The 25,759-nt window shown below is 31.6% G+C and overlaps 1 protein-coding gene across 4 annotated transcripts in view; it reads right to left on the reverse strand.

The window, feature by feature from the left end:
• Positions 1–1,980: 1,980 nt before the first annotated feature.
• The window catches only part of LOC145291281 (uncharacterized), a 682,583-nt gene continuing 658,804 nt past the window's right edge, over positions 1,981–25,759 (reverse strand). For 3 of the 4 annotated variants that reach the window (XM_080136924.1, XM_080136927.1, XM_080136926.1), the window contains exons 26-28: positions 20,963–21,073; positions 15,424–17,090; positions 1,981–2,234 (exon numbers count right to left, since the gene is read on the reverse strand). In XM_080136924.1, the coding sequence (XP_079993050.1) occupies positions 2,118–2,234; positions 15,424–17,090; positions 20,963–21,073 (1,895 nt within the window). In that variant the 3' untranslated portion in view covers positions 1,981–2,117. The remainder of the gene's footprint in view (positions 2,235–15,423; positions 17,091–20,962; positions 21,074–25,759) is intronic. The other variant, XM_080136928.1, reaches the window with a different exon arrangement.

Here is a 25,759-nt window from a genome sequence, read left to right on the forward strand (position 1 = left end):
AATTTGAATATATTATTTATTGACCTTTTCTCTTCAATTTGTGATATATAACACTTTGGTGAGTAAATTAATTATTTACTTTTTAATAGACACTTGAAAATGGGGGGGGCGTGAATTAAAAAAAACGTTTGTCTAAAATATTATATTCGGTTTATTGGAAAGAACATAAAATTTCACATTGACCCTGAAAATATCGTAAAAATAGAATCAATAGAAAAAGTTTGATAGATTTTTAAAGTTTAAAAATTGAAAAATATTGAGTTCGTAAAATTCATTACTGTTTTTTAAAAAATAAAAAAATATTTCTATTGCTTTTAAAACAACTTTAATAGTTTATTTTGGAAGTATAATCCATAAAGAAAATAAACAAACCACTTTTAAAAGAGAAATTACGAGTTTTTTTTTTTATATTTTATTCGCAGTTTCGTGTTGGGGGTGTCAAAAATTCCTACAAAAATTCTGATACACCTAGAGGATCTCTACTTTCATTTTTGGAAGAAGGATATTCAATCTTTGGATTTTGTAGACCGGTAAAATTGAACTTTTTATGGCCATCATTAATGATTGGTCTGGATCGTGTCTACCGATGATGGTGTCAGGATTCTCTATTTGGTCTCTTCTAGGTCAGCTTCATTTACCCCCCCCCTTCCCTGTCTACCCACAAGACTCGTGTACTCCTCACATAGCTGCACTCCTTTCCCTGTCTACCCTCATACATCTATCATAAATCCTTGCTATTAACTGGCATGGTGTTTGTTGTTTTTTTCTTTCAATTAAAACTTACTAGTTTTGCTCTGCACTTGTAAGTACAATTTTCACGATTTTCAGTTGGGAATTTTGGAGAGTGCATAGTAAGGGCAGATAAATGCAATTTTAAGAGTGAATCAAAAATCGAAAAGATTTTTTTGTAACAAAATTTTTGAATGCGTGTTTTTTTTTTTTTAAATAAATATAAGAAACTAATAATAATACAAAATAAAGTTTTTTAAAACAAAAATAGTGCCTCAGTTTCTTATATTCCAGAAATGTATTACAAAAACTTTATATTCATGTTTTATTAAAAATAAAAATAAATCTCTATTTTGTTATAAAAAAAACTGTATTTTGTGTTGCTATAAGTTTTTTATATTCATAAAAACAAAACTTTCTCAACAGAAAAAAAACAAAAAACACGTATTCAAAAATTTCAGAATTCTGACTTTCTTACGAAAAAAACCCCAAAAAACTATTCGATTCAGTTTTAAAATTGCATTTGTCTGCCCCTGCTATGCACTGTCTAAATATCCCAACTAAAACCAAAAATGTTGTACCTATGCACAATTGCCCTATTCTTCATATCTACATCGAGTTCTCTAATAACAGGAGCTCCCCTGATCAGCACCATACATTCAACTCCAATCTACTCTGCTATAAATACTATTTTAGAAAATCATACCAATGCACATATTAAAAAGAAAAGAAAACCCGGTAACAAAATGTTCTGAGAGAATCATATTTTTTTATAAACAATATTTCAGAGTTATACTCGATTATCAAGTCATGACAAGGTGATTTTTGTCACATTTTTTTTTTTTGTCTTTTCTTCATATCCATTGTTCTTGGATATTCAGTTAGAATTCCACATTGCCAAAGCTGAACTTTATCTGCTGCAGAATCAATTCATAGAAGACCAGCAAAAGTAGACTCGCCTTAGCTAGGCATATAAGTAATAAAATGTTCTGTTCTAAAACATATATAATTTTAACAAAGTTCGTATGGACCATACATTTTATCATGTATATATATATATATATATATATATATATATATATATATATATATATATATATACACGGGTGCGTGTGTGTGTGTGTGTGTGTGTGTGTGTGTGTGTGTGTGTTTGGCGCGGAGGTAAGATGTCTAACTACAATTATCATAGTTGCGGTTCAGAATCTTGGCGTGAATACGCTGGCTGCGTCTAGCCACACTGATGAAATTACAGTTTAGTCTAGGAATCCAAAAACCGAAGGAAAAAAAAAACTTTTTTTCTTGAATTTTATTTCATTTACGTTTTGTTTTGTTTTGCTTTATTCCATTTTGTTTGTTTTTCTTCTTTTTTTTTTTTTTTTAAATATCATTTACAGCTTTGTCATCTGCATCACTTCTATCTCCAAAATGGCTGGCTCATCCTCAGCATCTGTGAGTGATGATATTGTTCCACTTGACAGAGATGGAGATGTTGAGGATTTTGCTTCCTACAAAAACAGAGGAAAAGCAAAAAGATAAAAGGCGAACATTTTAATAATAAAAACAAAACAAAAGATTATAAAAAAGGAAGAAAAAAAAATCCCAGAGGACAGACGTAAGAACACGACTGCAGTGAGATTCATGAGTTAGTTTATACTATGACTTGTTGACTCCTTCCACTATCTCTTTACCTGACTTTTATCTAGATATATCTTATTTTGGGCAGCAGATCTGCCCCGTTAAAACTGACCCCGTGTCTAAAATTACTCTCCTAGGAAGGTATGTCAATTATTACCTACCGTTAATACCAGCAGACTGAAAGTAGATTAATAGTTTGCAGTGTGAAAGGCAAAATGGATGATTATGAATGCTATGGTCTCGCATATAAATATTTATTTTATGAAAACCACAGTTTATTTAAAGATGTTCTCACAATTCCATATGATCAGTTTGAAATACGAGCATTTTCACTAGTTTGTTATGCTTGAATTTGAAATCGTATTATCGTTGATCTGTCATACCTAATTTTAAAATAGTATTGTCGCTGTTTTGTCATACCTAATTTTAAAATATTATTTTCGTTAGTTTGTCATACCTAATTTTAAAATAGTATTGTTGTTGTTAGTTTGTCATACCTAATTTTAAAATAGTATTGTCGTTAGTTTGTCAGACTTAATTTTAAAATAGTATTGTCGTTAGTTTGTCATACCAAATTTTAAAATAGTACTGTCGTTAGTTTGTCATATTTAATTTTAAAATAATATTGTCGTTAGTATGTCATACATAATTTTAAAATTGTATTTTCGTTAGTTTGTCGTACCTAATTTGAAAATAGTATTGTCGTTTGTTTGCCATACATAATTTTAAAATAGTATTGTCGTTAGTTTGTCATACATAATTTTAAAATAGTATTGTCGTTAGTTTGTTATACTTAATTTTAAAATAGTATTGTCGTTAGTTTGTCATACATAATTTTAAAATAGTATTGTCGTTAGTTTGTCATACATAATTTTAAAATAGTATGGTCGTTTGTTTGTCATACATAATTTTAAAATAGTATTGTCGTTTGTTTCTCAGACTTAATTTTAAAATAGTATTGTCGTTGTTTTGTCATACCTAATTTTAAAATAGTATTTTCGTTAGTTTGTCATACTTAATTTTAAAATAGTATTGTCACTAGTTTGTCATACCTAATTTTAAAATAGTATTGTCGTTAGTTTGTCAGACTTAGTTTTAATGTAGTATTGTCGTTAGTTTGTCATACCTAATTTTAAAATAGTATTGTCGTTAGTTTGTCATATTTAATTTTAAAATAGTATTGTCGTTAGTATGTCATACATAATTTTAAAATTGTATTTTCGTTAGTTTGTCGTACCTAATTTTAAAATAGTATTGTCGTTAGTTTGTCATACATAATTTTAAAATAGTATTGTCGTTGTTTTGTCATACATAATTTTAAAATAGTATTTTCGTTAGTTTGTCATACTTAATTTTAAAATAGTATTGTCGTTAGTTTGTCATACATAATTTTAAAATAGTATGGTCGTTTGTTTGTCATACATAATTTTAAAATAGTATTGTCGTTTGTTTCTCAGACTTAATTTTAAAATAGTATTGTCGTTGTTTTGTCATACCTAATTTTAAAATAGTATTTTCGTTAGTTTGGCATACTTAATTTTAAAATAGTATTGTCGCTAGTTTGTCATACCTAATTTTAAAATAGTATTGTCGTTAGTTTGTCAGACTTAATTTTAAAATAGTATTGTCGTTAGTTTGTCATACCTAATTTTAAAATAGTATTGTCGTTAGTTTGTCGTACCTAATTTTAAAATAGTATTGTCGTTAATTTGTCATACATAATTTTAAAATAGTATTGTCGTTAGTTTGTCATACTTAATTTTAAAATAGTATTGTCGTTAGTTTGTCATACTTCATTTTAAAATAGTATTGTCGTTAGTTTGTCATACATAATTTTAAAATAGTATGGTCGTTTGCTTGTCATACATAATTTTAAAATAGTATTGTCGTTTGTTTCTCAGACTTAATTTTAAAATAGTATTGTCGTTGTTTTGTCATACCTAATTTTAAAATAGTATTGTCGTTAGTTTGTCATACTTAATTTTAAAATAGTATTTTCGTTAGTTTGTCATACATAATTTTAAAATAGTATTTTCGTTAGTTTGTCGTACCTAATTTTAAAATAGTATTGTCGTTGTTTTGACATACTTTATTTTAAAATAGTATTTTCGTTAGTTTGTCATACTTAATTTTAAAATAGTATTGTCGTTTGTTTGTCATACATAATTTTAAAATAGTATGGTCGTTTGTTTGTCATACATAATTTTAAAATAGTATTGTCGTTTGTTTCTCAGACTTAATTTTAAAATAGTATTGTCGTTGTTTTGTCATACCTAATTTTAAAATAGTATTTTCGTTAGTTTGTCATACTTAATTTTAAAATAGTATTGTCGCTAGTTTGTCATACGTAATTTTAAAATAGTATTGTCGTTAGTTTGTCATACTTAATTTTAAAATAGTATTGTCGTTAGTTTGTCATATTTAATTTTAAAATAGTATTGTCGTTAGTTTGTCATATTTAATTTTAAAATAGTATTGTCGTTGTTTTTACATACTTTATTTTAAAATAGTATTGTCGTTAGTTTGTCATAATTAATTTTAAAATAGTATTGTCGTTAGTTTGTCATACATAATTTTAAAATAATATTGTCGTTGTTTTGTTATATTTTGTTTTAAAATAGTATTGTCGTTGTTTTGTTATATTTTGTTTTAAAATAGTATTGTCGTTAGTTTGTCATATAAAATTTTAGGATAGTATTGTCGTTGTTTTGTCATACTTAATTTTAAAATAGTATTGTCGTTTGTCATACTTTAATTTAAAATAGTATTTTCGTTAGTTTGTTATACTTAATTTTAAAATAGTATTGTCGCTGTTTTGTCATATTTAATTTTAAAATAGTATTGTCGTTAATTTGTCATGCTTAATTTTAAAATAGCATTGTCGTTAATTTTCATACATAATTTTAAAATAGTATTGTCGTTAGTTTGTCATACTTTAATTTTAAAATAGTATTGTCGTTAGTTTGTCATACTTTAATTTTAAAATAGTATTGTCGTTAGTTTGTCATACTTTAATTTTAAAACAGTATTGTCGTTGTTTTGTCATATTTAATTTTAAAATAGTATTGTCGTAAGTTTGTCATACTTAATTTTAAAATAGTATTTTCGTTAGTTTTTCATACTTAATTTTAAAATAGTATTTTCGTTAGTTTTTCATACTTAATTTAAAAATAGTATTGTCGTTAGTTTGTCATACTTAATTTTAAAATAGTATTTTCGTTAGTTTTTCATACTTAATTTTAAAATAGTATTTTCGTTAGTTTGTCATACTTCATTTTAAAATAGTATTGTCGTTAGTTTGTCATACCCAATTTTAAAATAGTATTGTCAAATGTTTATTTAAAGCACATTTGTACCATGATACTTGACTTTTTCATTTGAAACTTAAATTCAATCCATTATCACCACAAAAGCAGAAAGGCCTAGCATATACGTAAAATCAACAGTATGTTCTTTGATAGGACAGAGGCGCATTAGAAATGAATTCTTATGTTTAGAGCACAATTGAAGCATGATATTTGACTTTTGCATTTTAAAATTTAATGCTAGAGATTATATATAAAAAATAATTTTATAAAATCAACTGTAGGTTCTCCATAGTGCAATGTAGACTACAATGTATTGTGGACTGTCAGTGCGGGAAGGCATTTGAAGGTTTGTCCTGATGTGCCGCAATGGGTTTCCAACTAGAGCAGGCATTCAGCCGATTTGATTGAAAAAGGGGCGATTTTACTAATTTCGATGATAATAAAAATATGGCAGTGCGAAACATTTGTCAATCATCATTCAATCCCGAGCAAAGTTGAGTCTTCTTGTTAGTACTGTATGTATATAAGAGACGAAAGACTGAAAAAAAAAGCCGATTTCAAATTTTAGATTCAAGTAAAAATAAATAAAAGTATTAGTTTTTGTTTTTCTCATCATTTTTAATTATTTTTCTTTTTCTGAAAATTTCAAAAAGATATGCAAAACTAAAAAGCGAAAAGGCTGTGGAAGTAAAAAAAAAAAAAATGGCGAAAGATGGAACGTGTAAATCGTGGCGATGCGTGCATTGTTATTCTATGAACTGCAAACCAAAATGGGACAAAACCACAAAACCGAATGTGTCTGTGCAGCTGTTGCATTATTGTTGCATTTATTGCATCCGTGTACTCCTCTCACCTGATCTGCAAGTCTCGCAGAAAATGGAAACGATAGCTTATGATGACTTGCAACGAGATCCACTTCGAGGTGGGGATGTGCTATCCAGCTATGAAGTATAAGAGACAAACATGTTTAGACGTCTGAACATTAAAAAAAAAAAAAAAAAAAAAACTACCAGACCTCGATGTTGAAATATGATAAAAGAAATATCGGCAAATGTTTATTTTAACTGTAACACAACGCCGACCATTCTAGTTTGTGCTTTTAGGGATTATCGAGACCGCTGACAATGTATCTGGTATTTGTGCGGTTAGACACACTTAAAAGATGCATTCATTTCTTGTTTTAAAAATAACAAATAAATAAAACCCCAATTACACGTGTAAATTTTTTTAAAATAAATTTCAGAGGCGCAAAGATTAAAAATTTTTTTAAAAAAATACGCTCACGTAAATTCTGCGAGAAAGAAAACTTAAAATGTTTTATTCGGCGGACGTAGTGGAAAGCATACCACGTGACAAAGACGTGCACTTTTTAATCAATCAAGGCTCAAAGAAAGACTTAATTTTCAAACCTTTTCCCCAACTCGTCTGGGAGCCTATTGAAAAATATATAAGCGATGAGAAAACTCTTCTCAACCTCACTCACTCTTTGCTCTTTCTTTCGTCAACGTCTTTGTTGCTACTTCCTCGCCAGCATGACGAAACCCACCTATTCGCACGTACGCACACACAGAAAGAATAATGCAAACATTCAGCCACGCACACAAACATGTACTTTCTACATCTCTTTCCTCTTACCAACGTCGTTGTTGATACTTGTTCTCGCCAGCATGACAAAACACACCTATTCACCCCCCACACACACGCACACACGGAATAATGTAGATATTCAGCCGCGCACAAAGACATTTACTTTCCTCTTTCTTTCTCATATCACACAAAAATGTAAGCCCGTTTTTTCACTAAGAAAACAAAGGACATTCTCTGCTTTTTTTCTCTCAAATCAACGAACAGTTTAAATAACATTCAGATTTTCAAGAAACACTTTTTAGACACTGAAAACTGATACGTTTTTACTTGTTACTTTTGTGTGAATAAACAAAGTTTATTTCACATGTTTGATTTTTTATTATTTATTTATTATTATTTATTTATTATTATTTATTTTTCCAACATGTGAATTAAACAAAGTTTATTTCACATGTTTGATTTTTTATTATTTATTTATTATTATTTATTTATTATTATTTATTTTTCCAACATGTGAATTAAACAAAGTTTATTTCAAATGTTTGATTTTTTATTATTTATTTATTATTATTTATTTTTTTCCAACATGTGAAAGTTTATTTCACATGTTTGATTTTTTTTATTATTATTTATTTATTATTTATTGATTTATTATTATTTATTTTTTCACACATGTGAATAAACAAAGTTTATTTCACATGTTTGATTTTTTTTATTATTATTTATTTATTATTTATTTATTTATTATTATTTATTTTTTTCCAACATGTGAAAGTTTATTTCACATGTTTGATTTTTTTTATTATTATTTATTTATTATTTATTTATTTATTATTATTTATTTTTTATTTATTTATTTATTATTATTTATTTTTTCACACATGTGAATAAACAAAGTTTATTTCACATGTTTGATTTTTTTTATTATTATTTATTTATTATTTATTTTTTTATTATTATTTATTTATTTATTATTTATTTATTTATTATTTATTTGTGATGAAAAAAGGGATCTAATCAGACCTAACCCTAACACCACACATTTAATCCCGTCGCAAATTTATCGTTTGCATGTTATTAGCCTATGGACCCTTATTTTGTGCCATATTACCGCCTTTGTTAATGCTTTTCTTACATGATGCGTTTGCACACGTATGCGCATTATAAAGTGACTTTTCACACCGCGGAGGAATCTTTAGCAGACATTTAAAATAAGTTTTTAGAAAAAAAATGTGGTTCATTTTTTTTGTGTTGTTACGTAGTTTTTGATGCTTTTTAATTGATTTAAAAAATTAAGTTTTCACGAGCAGTTTACAAACACCTTTTCATATTTTTCGTTTTTTTTGTTTTTGTTTTTTTTTGGAGGGTATAAGCAATTATAAAACTTGTATGTTTTTTAACAGGTGCTTCTGCAGTTTAATTACGGAAAAACGGTTGATTAAACTGCAGAAGCACCTGTTAAAAAATGTACAAGTTCTCTAATTGAACACCGCTTCCAAAAAAAAAAAAAATGCAAAAAACAAAGAACGAAAAACACAAAAAATGTTTTTGTGTACCGCTCGTGAAAACTTAATCTTTTAGATCAATTTAAAAGCATAAAAACGGTCTTACTTTTTGTGCGATATGAGAAAGAAAGTAACTTGTTATTTCAAATCTCCGCTAAAGATTCCTCCGTGATGTGACAAGTCACTTGTGCACGCACAAACGTATCATGTAAGAAAAGCGTTAACGAAGGCGGTGAAATGGCACAAAATAGTTCTAGGGTTCAGGAGTTAATATCATGCAAACGGTAAATTTGCGATGGGTTTAAATGCCAGATACGTTTCCAGCGGCCTCGATAACCCCTAAAAACCGAAATAATTTTTTGAACTTTACAATGAAAACGATGTGAAAATTTGAATTTGAATTTGTCAATTTGAGAATCAATGCCGAATTTATTTATTTAAAATTAACCTAATTTCAATGGAACTCCGAAGGAAAAAAAGGGAAGGAAGATCGAAAATGAACTGCGAGAGATTTGATTGCAACCAGAATAAGCTATGGATTTGACTTTAAACTGAAAACAACGGTATCCTTTGACTTGCCTCATGCGTCGCAAGAGACGCAATTTCCTAATTAGGCGTCTAAGTAGTTTCGACGATAAACGTCATCAAATTTATGGATACCATGCTGGGGGGGGGGGCTCGATTTCGCTTACGCCTACTTGGATGATATTGTCATAGCCAGTATGAGCACCAAAAACACATACATGAAGTTTTTGAAACAATTCAAAATTTCGGTTTGAAAGTAAAAGAAACAAAATGTGACTTCCTGATGAAGGAAATACGTTACTTAGGTCACATTATTGATGAAGATGGTAGACAGCCCGATCCTGAGAGGGCGAAAGGCATAAAGAATATGCCTGCTCCCAATAACGTGCAATCACTACAAAGCTTTCTGGACCTGGCTAATTTCTACCAAATCTTCATCAAGAATATGCATGATTTGCGCGCCCCACTAAATGAACTGCTAAAGAAAGAGAAAGCCTGGGACCGGACACCAGAATGCCACAAGGCGTTTGAGAAAATCAAAGAGACGTTAACTTTAGATCTCTTTTTTACACACTATGATCCGAGGTTGAGAATAATAGTAGCGTGTGACACAAGATTATTTGGTGTGGGAGTTTGCATACTTCATATAATGCACCAGGAAACTAATCGCACATGCATCTAGAACGCTACTAAAGACCGAAAGACAGTACTCTCAAATTGAAAAAGAAGTATTATATTTGCTGTGACAAAGTTTCATAAGTATTTACCCGGCAGAAAATTTACATTGCAGATGGATCATAAGCCGTTACTCACGATTTTTGGTTCCAAAAAAGGCTTACTGACATATACGGCTAATAGACTGTTGAGATGGGGTACATTATTACTGAATTATGATTTCACTCTGGAGTGCTTGTCTTCGAAACAAATTTGCCATGCGGGTAGCCTATCTAGGCTGATACCATTGAAAAGAGATCCGTTTGAAGATTCCATCATTGCCACTCTTCGGACGGATGGAGAAATAAAAACGATGATGGGCATCCTGGAAAAAATCGTATGAAGAGTTTGATGAGGAGCTATGTCTACTGGCCTAATATGGACAAGGACATCAATGAGAGGATAGACTTGTGCACAGGCTGTGTTCTTGCGGCTAAATCACCAAAGACTAAGCAGCCATGGTCTAGGGTGCACATCGATTTTGCGGGTGTGCTCAAGGACAACTATTACTTAATTGTAGTCGATAGTTTTACCAAGTGGCCTGAGGTATTGAGGTGCAGAAGACCGAAAACTGGAACAGCTATAAATTTCTTACATGAACTGTTCGCACGTTTTGGTGTAGTCGATTGCACTGTAAATGATAATGGAACCCAGTTTACGTCTGCTGAGTTCAAAAGTTTTTGTGATACATTCCAAATTAATCATATCACCACTCCCCAATACCATCCGAGATCGAATGGGCAAGCGGAACGCTTCGTGAACACTCTTAAAAGAGCACTAAAGAATGCTCTTACCCAAACAGTCAAGGCCACTAGTGACCACTTACTTATGTACTCAGTAAACGTTTCAGATCAGGTGAAAGAGTGTTTTCCAAAAGTTATAAAAACAACACATCATTCTGGGAGGTGGGTACAATTACTAAGAAAGTCGGTGACATGGTATATATCATCCAAGGATCAAAGGACCAACATATACCCACAAACGTCACCAGAACCAACTAAGATGTCGATCAGTGGAAACCAGTGACAGTCCATCATTGGAAGATGAGCTGATAGACACTGTCTTCGAAACTTTTGATCTTGAACCTCCTCAATCAACACCTGAACTACAGCAGTCGTTCTGTAAGAAAAAGTTTACCGAGCCATTGATGGTAAACCCTAGAAGTGACAACTTTTACGAACAAAATGCTTGGAGACGCGCCTCCATGAGATTAATGGACACTTCCTCTGGTGACGTCACTTCCGGTATCGGTGATTGGAACTTGGGCAAGGAAGTCGTGTGCAAACACCCTACCGTTGAGGAATGGTATTGCTCAACTCGCTTTGCCTGTAATATATGTGAATACATGTTTCATTCCTAAAAATCCTGTGTTCCTTTCGTTCTTTTTACCATTTAAACCCATAACAATAATATATATATATATATATAAAATTCTAGGGCAATATTTTCCAAAGGTGAAACAACCAATGAATTTTTAACGAGGTTCATACAAGAGTACTCAATATCAAAGTAGGGCAAGATATACGTTTTACTCGTTTTATTTGATATTTAATTTACATAAATGCTAATAAGTACACACACACACACACACACACACACACACACACACACACACACACACACACACATATATAATATAAAGCTGAACGTCTGTGTAAGTGTCTGGTCACAAATAGGCTCCTCTATGGTTAACTATTATAGAAAACTGATCACATATAATGATAGAAGATGTATCGAGACACAGGAATGGGTATGTTTGATCTGGCATAATGATGATTCATTAAAATTGTGGGGTCTGCGTTCGCGCCTGGTCAACAAAGTATGGAAATAAAAAATTTAAAAAATTTAAAAAAAAAGCGTTTACAAGTATTTTTGATATAGATGTACATAATAATATTTTGATAAGTATGTTTTAACTTAAATAGGGATGGTATAATAAAATTGTGGGGTCTGCGTTCGCACCTGGCCTCCAGAGAATGGAAATAGGCACAAACTTTAATAAAGACTTTTCATATCTATCTGCGTAAGAAACTTTGATAATTATGTTTTAGTTTGAAGAAATATGATATGATAAAATTATGGGGTGTTCGTTCACACCTGGCCTCAATAAAATGGAAATATGTCACAAAGTTTAACAAGGTTTTTTTTTAATATAGATCCACAGAATATTGTGATAAGTGTTTCAGTGTGAACAGATATGGTATAATTAATTATGGGGTTTATCTATTTTATTTTTACTTTCATCGTATTTTGCTTTGGTTTTGATACCCCCAAATTCGAAGCTATCTCTTTACAAGCCTTCCTTTTCATAACCTATCATACTTTCTTAAATCAGAGTCCATTTTCTTTAGGCTGTTTTTGAACCCAGTCAACAACGGGTACTTTTGCTAGTATATATATATATATATATATATATATATATATATATATATATATATATATATATATATATATATATATAAGACTAAGGGTAGATGTGAGATGGAAAAAGGTTGTAGGGAAGTTTTTCGTTGTGTGAGACGATTAGGTGTTAGCCAGAAATAGCTAGAAAAAAATAACCCAAAATTAGTGATAGTTAGAAAGTTTTTTTTTTTTTTTCAGTGCTCGTCATAAATGAAAATGGTTTGGTGTTTGAGATGATTAGGTGCTCTCCAAAAGTAGCTAAAAAACAATAACTAGAGACTTTTCATTGCTTTCGGTGCTAGCTAGAAAGAACTGAGGAAGGTGCATCATTAGTTAAATGGATAGAGTTGCTGATTATGGAATTCATCAGGTTAGGTTCACATCATTTTGAGTTTATTGTAATTATTTATGCAACTAATACTCTCGGTAAAACTAACAAACAAATTGACTATTATAGGAATTTATTACTCATTCAATGTTCGGCAATTGTCTCCCTTGCCTCTGTAAGGGTTCCATGGATTGATCAACAGGTGTCCCAGTCACTGTTCTCTTAGAGGAACTTGAAAAGAGTCACAACTGACTAATACAAGCATGCATGCAGTTATCCGTTCAATTTTTCTCAGATAAATTATCGTGAAGGTATGCAGTGATATGGGGTTAAAAATTCACATACTGTGGCCCCCTTGATGGCTTTAATCTGATCGAAAATCACGTCAAGCAACCAAAGACATTCTACTGGAGCAGTGTTTACCAAAGTGTGCTCCACGAAGTACTGGGGCTCCATGAGTGAGACCTAGGGGCTCCAGAAGCTCTTTCTTAAAGAGGACCAAATGCTTTATGCTGAAAGGTGAAATAGTCGCAGAATTTAATTATTGATCTTTTTTTACTGGAAAGAGATATGATACATAACTACAGATGTAAAGAGTTTCAGGATGGTTCATGAAAAAGTAAATCTATTATATATATAAAAGTGAACGTGTGTGTGTGCATTTTCCTATGTAATAACTCTGTCAATTTTCAGTCTACAGACTCGAAATTTGATATACAGAGTACTGAGATTTGGGAAAATCTTTGTAATCCGTTTTCGGCCAGAAATTTGGCTGTTAAGGGGTCAAAGTTCAACGATTTTACCTTTGAGAACTCTACCAAACTCCTCTGCCAATTTTGGGTCTAAACACTTGAAATTTTATATATAGGTTCCTTAGGCATGGATCTAAATAAATTGATTTTTAACACAAAACAGTAAATGTTAAGGGGTAAAATTTAAAAAAAATTGACCGTTTTTTTTTTTTTTTTTTTTTTTTTTGCTCAATATAGACCTCCAAACACCTGGGCAACGCCAGGCTGAAATGCTAGTAAAAATTAAATTTTAAAAAAATGCAACAATTTTTGATTAAACAAAAACACAAACGGTTGTAAACACGAAAATATAGTAAAATCACGAACAGGAACAAGTAATGAACAAGTATAAGTTAAGATTTGAAATTTATATTTTTCATATTTATTTTAGAAATTATCTTGTTAGTACTCTGTGAAAAACCTTTATCCTGCTCAGGGGCTCCATGGTGTCATGAAGTTTGGGGACCCTGTACTAGACTTAAGACTGGAAAAATAAATATAACATAACTAAAGATATTGGTCAAATGAAATTAACAATTAATAATAATTAATAACTAGCTAATTTTTAGGGGGGGGTAAGGGGGGAGAAGTTTTTTCCCCAGCGCATGGGAAACAAAAAGTGCTCAATATCTGAAGAATAGCCTCTTCTTTTTGTATATCTTCTGAAATATCTGATTGGGAGGCTGCTATGTACTTTTTCTTTTTTTTTGGAGCGATTACATTCTCGTGTTTTTATCCGTTCTTTTATTTTTAGAATTGTTGTTGAGGTAACGACGGAGTTGACATATAAAAAAAAAAAAAAAAAAAAAAAATGCTCAATATCCTTAGTGTAGCAGGTGTGTCCAAACCGAACTTTATGTGGACCCGGGTAACGCCGGGTATCCATGCTAATCTAATAAGTCTGTGCTTGAAACTCTAAAAGAAACGAATTCCAAGTTAAATTCCTAAGATGTTAAACTAATCAAATTAAAAATGTTGATAATGAAGTTACAAAGTAACGAAAGGCTCGGTCATTTATTTTCCCTTCCACTTGCTTAACATCTGCAACTTATATCAGCAAAACAACAACGTATCCAATTTTTAAAAGGAAAATTATTCACCTACTTTTAAAAACTATAATTAGTTTAAAATCATAATTAATATATATTTAAATTTAAAATCATAATTTATATATATTTACATTTAATTCAAATATATATTAATCTGATTATCTTAAGACAAAGGTAGAGCAATACGAAATGTTTTTATTTTTATAAACTTCGTAAGCGACTGGAGCTGTTTAAGGCATAAACTAAGAATGCCTCCATATTAAAAATCTTTCGAACAGGAATAAATATTTCCTGAAAGAATTAACATTTTTAGTGTAAAATAAAACACTTCAAAAGATAAAAAAAGAAGAAATCGCTAGTCAGAAGTAAATATCGATTTCTCAGGTGCTATGCTATATGAATCTAAAGTCGTGAATTCGATTGATATTTCTTTATATATTAGATTAAACAAAATATTAGTCAGAGAAAATAGTAATTTAAATTCAATGTTTTAATCTCTATTAATTTAAAGTCTTAAAAATTCATGTAAATCTGTTTTTGCCGCAACGAAACTTCGCTAATTACATGTTGAAATGTTCATTATTAATTACATAATGACTGTAACAGTTAATAGTTATTAGTAATGTGATAAAGGATTAATCAAAGAAAATTGAAACTTAAATTCAATGTTTTAATCACTGGCGGCCAGGATGTCTTCTATCAATTTGGGCTAAATAGGTGAGGTACTTCCACGGTGCTATAATACAAATAAACCTTGTTTTAAAGAATTAGTTTTTGTCAATCAAAACACTCCCGGACAAAGCCAGGTCAGGATAGCTAGTTGAATATACAATATACAAATATACTTACGTCAGAAAAATATGTTTCTGTATTTTGTTTTGATTTTAGTTGCTTTCCAGTTGTATCAGCATTCATATTCACGTTTTGCAGAGCCATTTCTTCTCCGGATATATTCTCCATCGTACCCTTCATGGTAATTTTTTCCTGGGGTGATATCTGCCCTTCATTGGGCTTAAGTTTCGACTGTATGCTTTTTTGGTGTGTAGCTTCGTCAGGAGTTTTATTGCTCGCTTTCTGTAACTTGTCGGCTTCTTTTTGAATCTGCATTTGACTTTTCGGGTCATCGGGTTTTATCGTCTTCACTGATTGTAACTGACCCGCAACCTGCATGTCTCTGGTTTTGGGGATTTCAGGTCTTTTTACGACACCATGAATCGATCTTTTTGGAACTGTGCTCGTGTTGCTTGATTGAACGTTTGGGATCTCCCTTGGTTTGGCAATGCCACTGCTTGATTCTATGTGCTCGGGATTTCTCTCTGCAATTTTACTTCCTGTCGGACTGTTGAGCACTTTCACCGGTGCTTTATGGTCTTTTTTGATAGCGGTTTTTTCTTTGGGTCGGATCACTGGATTGTCGATGACAGATGATTCGTCAGAGTTAGTTTTTAACTCGTTGGATGGGCTTGTTTTTCCAATTTCGGGATTCGTTTTTTCTGGACTGATCTTTGGCGCTAGTGTCTTTTTCTTAAAATCTTTACACTTCGGTTTCTCTTCCTTTTCTGGCAAATTGGTTCTGACAGAAAGGTTATTTTTATCTTCATCTTCTGATGCTGTTTCATGTTTAACTTCATCTTTGTGTTCTGTTTCATCTTTTTTATTTTCAATCTTTTGTGAATTTATTTCCTTATCCTGATTATCTCCCTTTGTTGATTTTAATTTCGGGATTTTCTCTTCTTTTTCTTTTTCCTTTTCTTTTTCTTCTATTTTCCCAGTTATTTCTTCGCCAAGGATCGATTTTATCCCTTCTGGACTGAACACAAGCCTATCCCCAAAATCATTATCAGTTTCTATCTCCGAATCATCTCCTGCTTCCTTTTCTGGTGATGATGCTGAGGTCAGTTCAAGTCGAGGCAACAACCTCTCTTGATCAGCTGGTATCTCGAATAAGTTAAGCTGGCTTCTAATTCTGCTCGATTGATCCGGATCAAGGTCTGTGAAAAGTTCTAGATCTGTCGAAGTATCCCGGTCTTGTTCAGACAAAGAACGGGTGTTTTGAAAGTCCATGTAGGCATCGCTCTGTGAAAATCTCTCATAATTGCCTTCAGCAGACTCACACATGTGTAAAATCTCTTCTCCGCCCGAAGCATCAAGTGAGTATTCCTTGTTGTTGCTTTTTGATTGACGTTTGAAAGATGATCCTTTACTGCGACGCAACTCCTCACGGCTGTCATACATCTTTATCTTTTCTGTGGACCCTCTGTAGTCATTAGCACTGAGCTCACTGCGGATGCTGTTTCGATCCAAACTAATAGTGCTGCTTTGGCTGAAGATGCTGTTGTGACTCATCCGAGCATTTTGCCAGGAGGTTTCTGATTTGTTGGCCAGATCCAGGTTTCGTTGGTCCGTCTGGGTCGCAACATCATGCATCAAAACCTTGACTCGACTTCTTGGAACAATGATGACCTCATCATCTGATTGATCATAAAGCAATGGACGAGTCAACTTCTCAGTTGAACCTGATAAATAAAAGAAAGGATACATAATGTTTCAGTAATAGATAAAGCTTTATGTTGATCTTGGCTCTGAAAAAAAAAAGCAGTAATTAAGATAAAATTTATATAAAACAACAATAGATTAATAAGTTTTGGTTTATCCTGGCACCAAAAATTTATTAACTGACACAAAATTGATCAAAGAACAATAAACATATAAAGCCTTTGATTGACCCTGGCTCAGTAAAAAATGAGAAAAAACTGACACAAAATTGATCAAAGAACAATAAACATATAAAGCCTTTGGTTGACCCTGGCTCAGTAAAAAATGAGAAAAAACTGACACAAAATTGATCAAAGAACAATAAACATATAAAGCCTTTGGTTGACCCTGGCTCAGTAAAGAATGAGAAAAAACTGACACAAAATTGATCAAAGAACAATAAACATATAAAGCCTTTGGTTGACCCTGGCTCAGTAAAAAATGAGAAAAAACTGACACAAAATTGATCAAAGAAAAATAAACATATAAAGCCTTGGGTTGACCCTGGCTCAGTAAAAAATGAGAAAAAACTGACACAAAATTGATCAAAGAAAAATAAACATATAAAGCCTTGGGTTGACTCTGGCTCAGTAAAAAATGAGAAAAAACTGATACAAAATTGATCAAAGAAAAATAAACATATAAAGCCTTTGGTGGACCCTGGCTCAGTAAAAAATGAGAAAAAACTGATACAAAATTGATCAAAGAACAATACACATATAAAGCCTTTGGTTGACACTGGCTCAGTAAGAAATGAGAAAAAACTGACACAAAATTGATCAAAGAACAATAAACATATAAAGCCTTTGATTGACCCTGGCTCAGTAAAAAATGAGAAAAAACTGACACAAAATTGATCAAAGAACAATAAACATATAAAGCCTTTGATTGACCCTGGCTCAGTAAAAAATGAGAAAAAACTGACACAAAATTGATCCAAAAACAATGGATAAATAATTCTGATTCTAGATCTATAAAAAAATGAAAAATAACTGAAACAAAATTGATCTAAGTATAATATATAAATAAAGCCTTTGGTAGATTCTGGATCAATAAAAAATGAGAAATAACTGAGACAAAATTGATCAAAAAACAATAGATGTATAAAGCTTCGGTTGATCCTGGCTCAGTAATAAATGAGAAATATTAAGTTGGTGTAAAAATAATGTTATTTTTTATTTGAAGTTGAACATCAAAAAACGACATTACTTTTGCAACAACCTGAAAACTGATACTAAATTGATCTAAGAATAATAACGCGCTTGGTTGATTTGTGATCAATAAAAAAACGAAAACAAAACTTACAGAAAATTGATCTAAGATTAATTTATAAATAAAGCCTTTGGATGACTCTGGCTCAGTAAAAAGTAACTGACACTAAATTGATCTAAGAATAACATATAAATAAATAAAGTGTTTAGATGACCCTGGCTTAGTAAAAAATAAGAAATAATTGATACTAAATTGATCTAAAGAAAATATATAAATAAAGCCTTTGGTGTACCCTGGCTCAGTAAAAAATAAGAAATAACGGACACAAAATTTATCTAAAAATAATATATAAATAAAGCCTCTGGTTCATCTTGGCTCAGTGAAAAATGAGAAAAAAACGGACTAAAATTTATCCAAGAATAATGAATAAATAAAGCCTTTGGTTGATCCTGGCTAACTAAAAAACGAGAAATTACTGACACAAAATTGGTCTTTGTTTCCTTTCGACTGTCTGCATACAAGATGTAGGTCCTGAGTTTGGAATTGTAACGACAACATTTAAAAAAAAAAAGATGTACTAATCTGTTAAAGCCTGAATTGCTCACATGATTTTTTGAAAATAACCGTGAATGAGTCATGTTTCACTGGATATGCCATACAAAGATATGCAAGAAGCGTCTCTGCTGGTTTAATCAATAATGTGTGGATGAACAGAGCCTACGTCATAGAAGATGGTTGCTTATCTGGCATTGGCTGCCAGCGTAAAACCTGGGCTGAAACTATCAAGGAGTACTAGATAACTTGGAAATTTCATAAGAAAGATACCATGGATCTTTTACACATAGATTATACATATATAATTAAAAAAAAAACAAAATAAAAACAAAACTGTTTGATTCGGGAATGGTTGTGCTTGTGGTATTATGGTGAGTAAGATCTCTAGCTAGGATTAGCGTAGACAAATTAAAAGTACAGTAATAAGGATGACCATAGACCTTTCCCCTCCCCACTTTTTGATTGGCTTTGTGCCTAATTTTGTTTTGTTAAACTTGTTTGGCAAAATAAAATAATAAATCAAAGTAAATGGTGAACAGACGTTTGAACAACTGTCAAAAGGCAGACCTGTGAAAACCATGCAAATCTGTCTATAACTGGAGAAGAAGAAGACTGAAAGATGTAAAACTTTCACATGTTTTAAAATACTGGTGATCATGACCAGTCCTCTTCAACTCTGTAACAGACTGATCAGTTTCCTAAGAATCATGCTTGAATCTGCGATCAATCAAGCATCTCAACCTATTTTTGACAAGTAATATGGATTTCGTCCTGCAAAATAAACTGCTAATATGCTAATTGTAATATTGCATAGGATAATCTTTTTACAGGGGATTTGTTTATAAAGCAATAGCCTTTGACATAACAAAGGATTTTGAAAGGGTTGCCAGCTATGGAATATCTAACAAAGTCTTTGCAACCAGTGAATACTTGGATAGATTTATAAAAATATTCGTTGATAAATAGAGTTCAGAGACACATACAAGCAATGCCAACATGCCCCAAAGATCCATTCTGTGGGGTCAATATTCTTTGTGATCTTCATTGATGATGTGCTAAATCATATCCTGAGATCATTCATCAACATCCACACAGATGCCCCAAAGAGCAGAGATGATTAGCTATCACTTATTCGGATATGAAGTATGTGGTGCAGGGAGGAAAAGGTAGCTTGTTACTTGTAGCACTTCTAAAACAAAAGGTGCTCTCCTTTCAATATCAGCACTCGGATACCTATTGTGCCCCAGTCAAAAAGGAATGACTCCTTGAAATAGCCCTTGTTTTGATAAGCTCTTAGTACCAACTTTCACCCCAGATCTAAAATAGAAGCTGTATATTCAGTCTTTTGCTGAGGTCACTGAAAAAAAAAAGTTTTGGATCATTCTACTGCTCCAGAAAATACTTCTGATAGATACACCCAAAGATGCAATCATCATGTTGACACACTGGTTCTCGTTAGATCACCAAAGTTAAGCAATGTCAAGTCTAGTCAGTATCAGATGAGTGACCATTTGAGAATACAAAGTACTGTATGTAGGAGGACGTTGATACCTCTCTGTAAGAACTGCATAAACCTTGTCATATTCCCTGACTGGGTTATACATGCAACTAGGGACCACTTGTGAATTTGATATTTCCATGAAACTTCCTCCTTGAAAGGAAGCTGGTTCAACCTGCATAAGATGAATGCTAAAGGTTGAATACTGCTGCCACAACCCTGTTGCAGAGTACAAAATAGACTTCAAAATCTAGTGGGAAGATGATCTCTACTCTTCCATATAGTCCCTATCTCACAGAAGGGATATTGCTAGTCTTTCTCTACTCTTATCGCTATTTTCGTAGAAGGTTCTCAATTGAGCTTCAGTCTTTGGTTTATTCATTGTAAAACATTCACAGCAAGAACTCGTTTTCTACAACAATAGAACACCTATTTCCCTTCTACCTCCATATGCTTAACGTCAGCAGAAATTTCCATGAACAGAGCTTCTTTGCAACGACTACTTCTCTATAGAACACATTACCACGGGACTGTTTCCTACTGATTACAACTTGTTCATCTTCATAAGCAATCAAACATAGTTCATACCATTGATCAATGTTAGTTCTCCCATAGTGTTCCTCATCTTTTGGTTGGAAATCATTCCTGTCTCATTAACCCTTATCTTCGAATGGCTCTTGGCCTTGATAAGTGGTGACCCTAATAGTAAAAAACAAAAAACAAAAAAACAAAACAGAAAGAAATAAAAAAAAAATCAAACATAAAATTCTGAGTAAAATTTGGTGAGAAACCTAATGATATTAATTTTTTATTTTTATATTCCTCTGAGGTCATCAGATCTAAATTTGTCTTTAGGACTCATATATTTAGACAGGGATCATATCATTCTCATATTTCTCTTCATACCACACATACCCTAAACACTCATCATAACATACCGATATTAAAGCATGTGTAAGGTTGTCAGTCTTTTGTCTCAGGAATGTTTTCCTGTGTCCTTAAAAATGGGATGCGGGATATTTCAGCACATTTCTTAGGCTGACCAAGTGCAGTATTATTGAAACTTTGCGCTCTCAGACTGTGCATTAGTATTTTTGTTTTATTTAAATGCAGTCGAAGTTATCAGAAATCAAGGGGCCCCTTACCTGGGGCTAACATCAAGATTTGTATATTAGATACATAGATGTTCAAGTATTCTATAAAAGATCTTCATCTATCAAACACTGGTTTAGATATCAATATATCTGATCAGGCATCAATATACAATTCTTATGAGATCAAATGACTTATTACTTATCTCAGAGGTTCATAGAGGAATTTCTGAGTTCTTATCTTACGCAAACCGAAGTCATTTTCTTGGTATGTGATGTATACGGGAAAATGACATTTAATAACAGCGTTAATATTGGTTAACGTGCAATAATAACATTTATCGACGGTTTTTCTTTCCAATCTATCTCGATTCAGAAGGAAGCTATCGAACAATTGTGCATAGATTGGCTTCAACTACGGTGCTTAATTGATTGTTGTCACTCGACTGCAGAACACTACGTTGATCATCTTCAAGACTCTCGTCCCCGTTCCGAAATTTCTTAAACCAGCATTGTACCCTGTGTTCAGTGATGGTAAAGAAGTTGACAACATAATTTTCCTCTCCCCATTTTAATATGTTATAGTATATCTTTCTTTTTGGTATCATGGGCTTACTGGATTCCAGGAAAAGAATTCATCTAGTCTGGTGGAGTGTTCAGCTTCGTGCTGCTACCTGAGGTAACATCACTTGGAGAAGGTGCACCATTCCTCATAAAAGATAGTGTGGGTTTGCCATCCTTATTTGGGCTGCGAATACTGTGTTATTTTATTATTGGAATCCTTTAAGATAAGTAATTTATATATTTATTTATTTGTGGACTGTTATCCTCATCTTCGTAATTGTTGTTTCATAATGTTTTGGCCAACTATTTCTCAGGGCTTCGTCAACTGGTTAACTGCGATCGGATAGGAATGCTGAGTCTCTTAACTGTATCCTCAGTAATTACTTCCGTGAATGCCATCATATTTACTTCTCTGTTGTGGAATGGACAGACAAACTAAGAAAAATTATATATATATATATATATATATATATGTATATATATATATATATATATAATTTCTCTTAGTTTGTCTGTCCATTGTCGGCCGAAGTAAACATGCAATACTAAATCTTCTATGGAATTCCATTTTTTCCGACATTAGGCTGTCATGCATAATTCTTTCTAAGTTGATAATTTCTATTTTTTCTGAGGAGTATGCCCATGAAATGATTCGATATTGACATAATAATAATTTGATTGTTTCTGCAATTAATGAAGCAGATCTGTAAAATGTTTGAAATGCTGGAAGAATTTGGTAAGAAAAATAAATATTTTGAACTTGGAATGTAACTAAACTGTTAGTTAAGGTTTGTATCCATAGGTTAAAAATCCAGAGAATCTTTACTGTGTTTATATAATAGTGCTCTCAAGGATAAATAGACCTATTTATATATAATAATTTTTCATGCAAACATATCATTGTTGCACATACAAGAAAAGTTTCAATCGTAGCTTTGATAAGCTCGATTTTCTCACGCCATTCTCTATGTTTTTATATTGAAGAATAGAGTGAAATTTCTATCCTTAAGTGTTACGTAGCTAAATTTTATATTTAGCCACATCTTAATATCACTTCAGAAGCAAGCATAACATTAAATTTTTCTATCTCCAAATTGAAGACATCAAATTATTTTACATTAGAGATTAAAATAAGTCGATTAGTAACTAGCTGACAAAATAACATGTTGTAGGTAGGGGAGATAAGAAGTTATTTATCTATCTCCCACGACGGGAAGATGTGACCCAAGGGTCAGAAAGTGGAATTGAAGAGCTAACGCCCTAGAGGAAGAGCACTTTGCATGGCTTTTGTAATAATAGGCCTTTTCACTAAAAATCATGTGATCTGCTCACATCACAGGTAAAGTCCTACGGTCAAAGTCCTACAGTACTAACTATTATGAAGGATGGTTATTTTCTGTTTCAATTCTCAGAGAAATTACAGAGGGATTCATAAAACTGGGCCGAAAGTAAGTGTATTTTATTTTCTGAAAAATAAAAAATTATTTTACATTTAGCATTTAGACACGTGCAATTAAGAGGGACCAGGACAATACGATATTTGTTGAAATTAATTATTTAATTACTAATTTACACATTACTTACGATTAGTCTTGACAGTAAGTGGTTTAACTTGTTCCTTCATTTCTTTCTTTCTTTTATATTTATCAAATTTTATTAAAACTTTTTTATATAGAGGAAATATTTCAAGTTTATTATCTCTGTGATGAGTTTTTTTGTATAATAATATTAAAAAAATGTAATATTTATATCCTCATTCAAAAGTATAAGTCAATCAAACATATTTCTATAAAATAATAAAAATATCATATTTAAGTGTATTTTATGACCGGGCAATCACGGGTGGCCTGCTAATATTTCTATAAAAACATGTAGACTAAAACTGTCTATATATTTATTTCCAAATAGTTTGAATTTTTTACATCAACAAATTTTATAACATTTACAAAATTCGGTTCTTATTTAGGATTGGACTTAATTTAAAAAAAAAAAAAATCCAAAAAGTTCTTTTTGATGCATGGAAGGAAAATGCCATATTATAAAAATCACGTAAATTGATCAAGTTTATTTTTTTAAATTAAGAAAATAAAAATTTACCATTCTTAGCGAAATAAAAAGTTTCAATTATTCTGAATACAAACAAAATATCGGTAGCCAAACTGTGTTATCTACTCTTGAATTTTAACATATTCTAAAAAAACATGGCGGCTTCTGGCTCTCCTATTTCGCTTGTCATAAAATTTGATTTTCTTATTTAAAAAAATCTTGATCGATCTATGTGATTTTTGGAATATTGTTACATGGAAAAGGGCTGTCCCCTTTTGCAAAGTTAAGAAAGGGAATGTTAGAAATTAAGTCTATTGTGCATTCTTTTAGAAATCTGAATATTAAATATGTCAGTAAAAGAATGAACGATGCAAATTAAATTATATTGTTTAAAAATAGGTTAGATTAGAATTGAGGATTCTTTTGTTTGCCAAGAGTGCGTTGGACAAACATACGAAAAGCTACGTGAAAATAGTCATGTTTGAAAACACACTTCTGTCGTCATAGACAAAGGACATTTCTCCATATAGGATACTATGGGTTTGAATTTTAGTCAGTCAGCCAGTCAGGAGGTGAGAGGCAGTTGATCAGCCAAGAGGAGACTTCTTTAGAGGCGAAGGGTAGAAGATTAACCATGTAGATGTCGTAACTGTTGTCTTCTGTATATGAACTCCGCGTCATCACCAATATGTGCCCCTACACAATAGTATTGCTGTAATTAGTCAGAGAGTTGAGAAGTCAGTCAGCAGGAAAACCAGAGAGTTTGTCAGTTAATCCCTCGGAAGTGAATGCAGATCCAAATTTGAATTCCTGACGTCATCGACCGACCGATCAGATGAATAAAGAAGTCATCATTATGTTGTAACTGTTGTCTTGTGTCATTCTTCATCACGAACAAAAGGTAATTGTGTTAATAATCTTATAATGAACATTGTGTAAACCTTCGAAGATTATGTGTCCTCCCCTCCATCATCATAAGTGAAGTATCTCCTTCTCCTCTAATCTGTGTTAAAAGAACTGTAATATTTATAAATGTCTTCTCTCCCTCATCATCACTATCGTTATGTCTGTATTACATGAGTCCCGTTATATATGTGCTCCAATATGAACTCCTTGCCATCTTTTAATATGTACTCCTACACAACAGAATGACATTTAGTTTCCTGACCGGTACGTACATGATAAATATTTGTCTGTATTTTTGTCTTTATTTATTAAGTCAAATTCTAAATTAGAACCCAAAACAGATTAAATCAAATGAGTTAAATAAGAATTAAATAATCAATTTTTGGTATTTATACAGAATACTTAAATAATAACGTTATTATTTAGAAAACGATATTTACAGATTTCAGTTCGATTCAAAAAGTTATATTTCTGCACTAGTAACTTTATATTTAAATTATTTCTTTGAATTTAAATCGTTTTCATTAAAAAAAAATATTTATCGTTCAATTTTAATTTGTTTGTTTGATTATTGTTTGTTTATTCCCTAAATTCAGAATTCAGTTTTTTGCAGTATTTGATTGTCTCCTGCTTGAAACATACATAATTTTACATAATTCTTGTTTTTTGTTTTTTAATTTATATTGAATAAAGTTTAGTTTCATTATAAATCGAATCGTAAATGCAATCCTTCATTTTCTTTTTTTTTTAAATGCAATCTTTCATTTTCTTTTTTTAA

The sequence above is a fragment of the Euprymna scolopes genome, chromosome 12 (assembly GCF_053919585.1).
Source record: "Euprymna scolopes isolate OS-2025 chromosome 12, ASM5391958v1, whole genome shotgun sequence".
NCBI lineage: Eukaryota > Metazoa > Mollusca > Cephalopoda > Sepiida > Sepiolidae > Euprymna > Euprymna scolopes.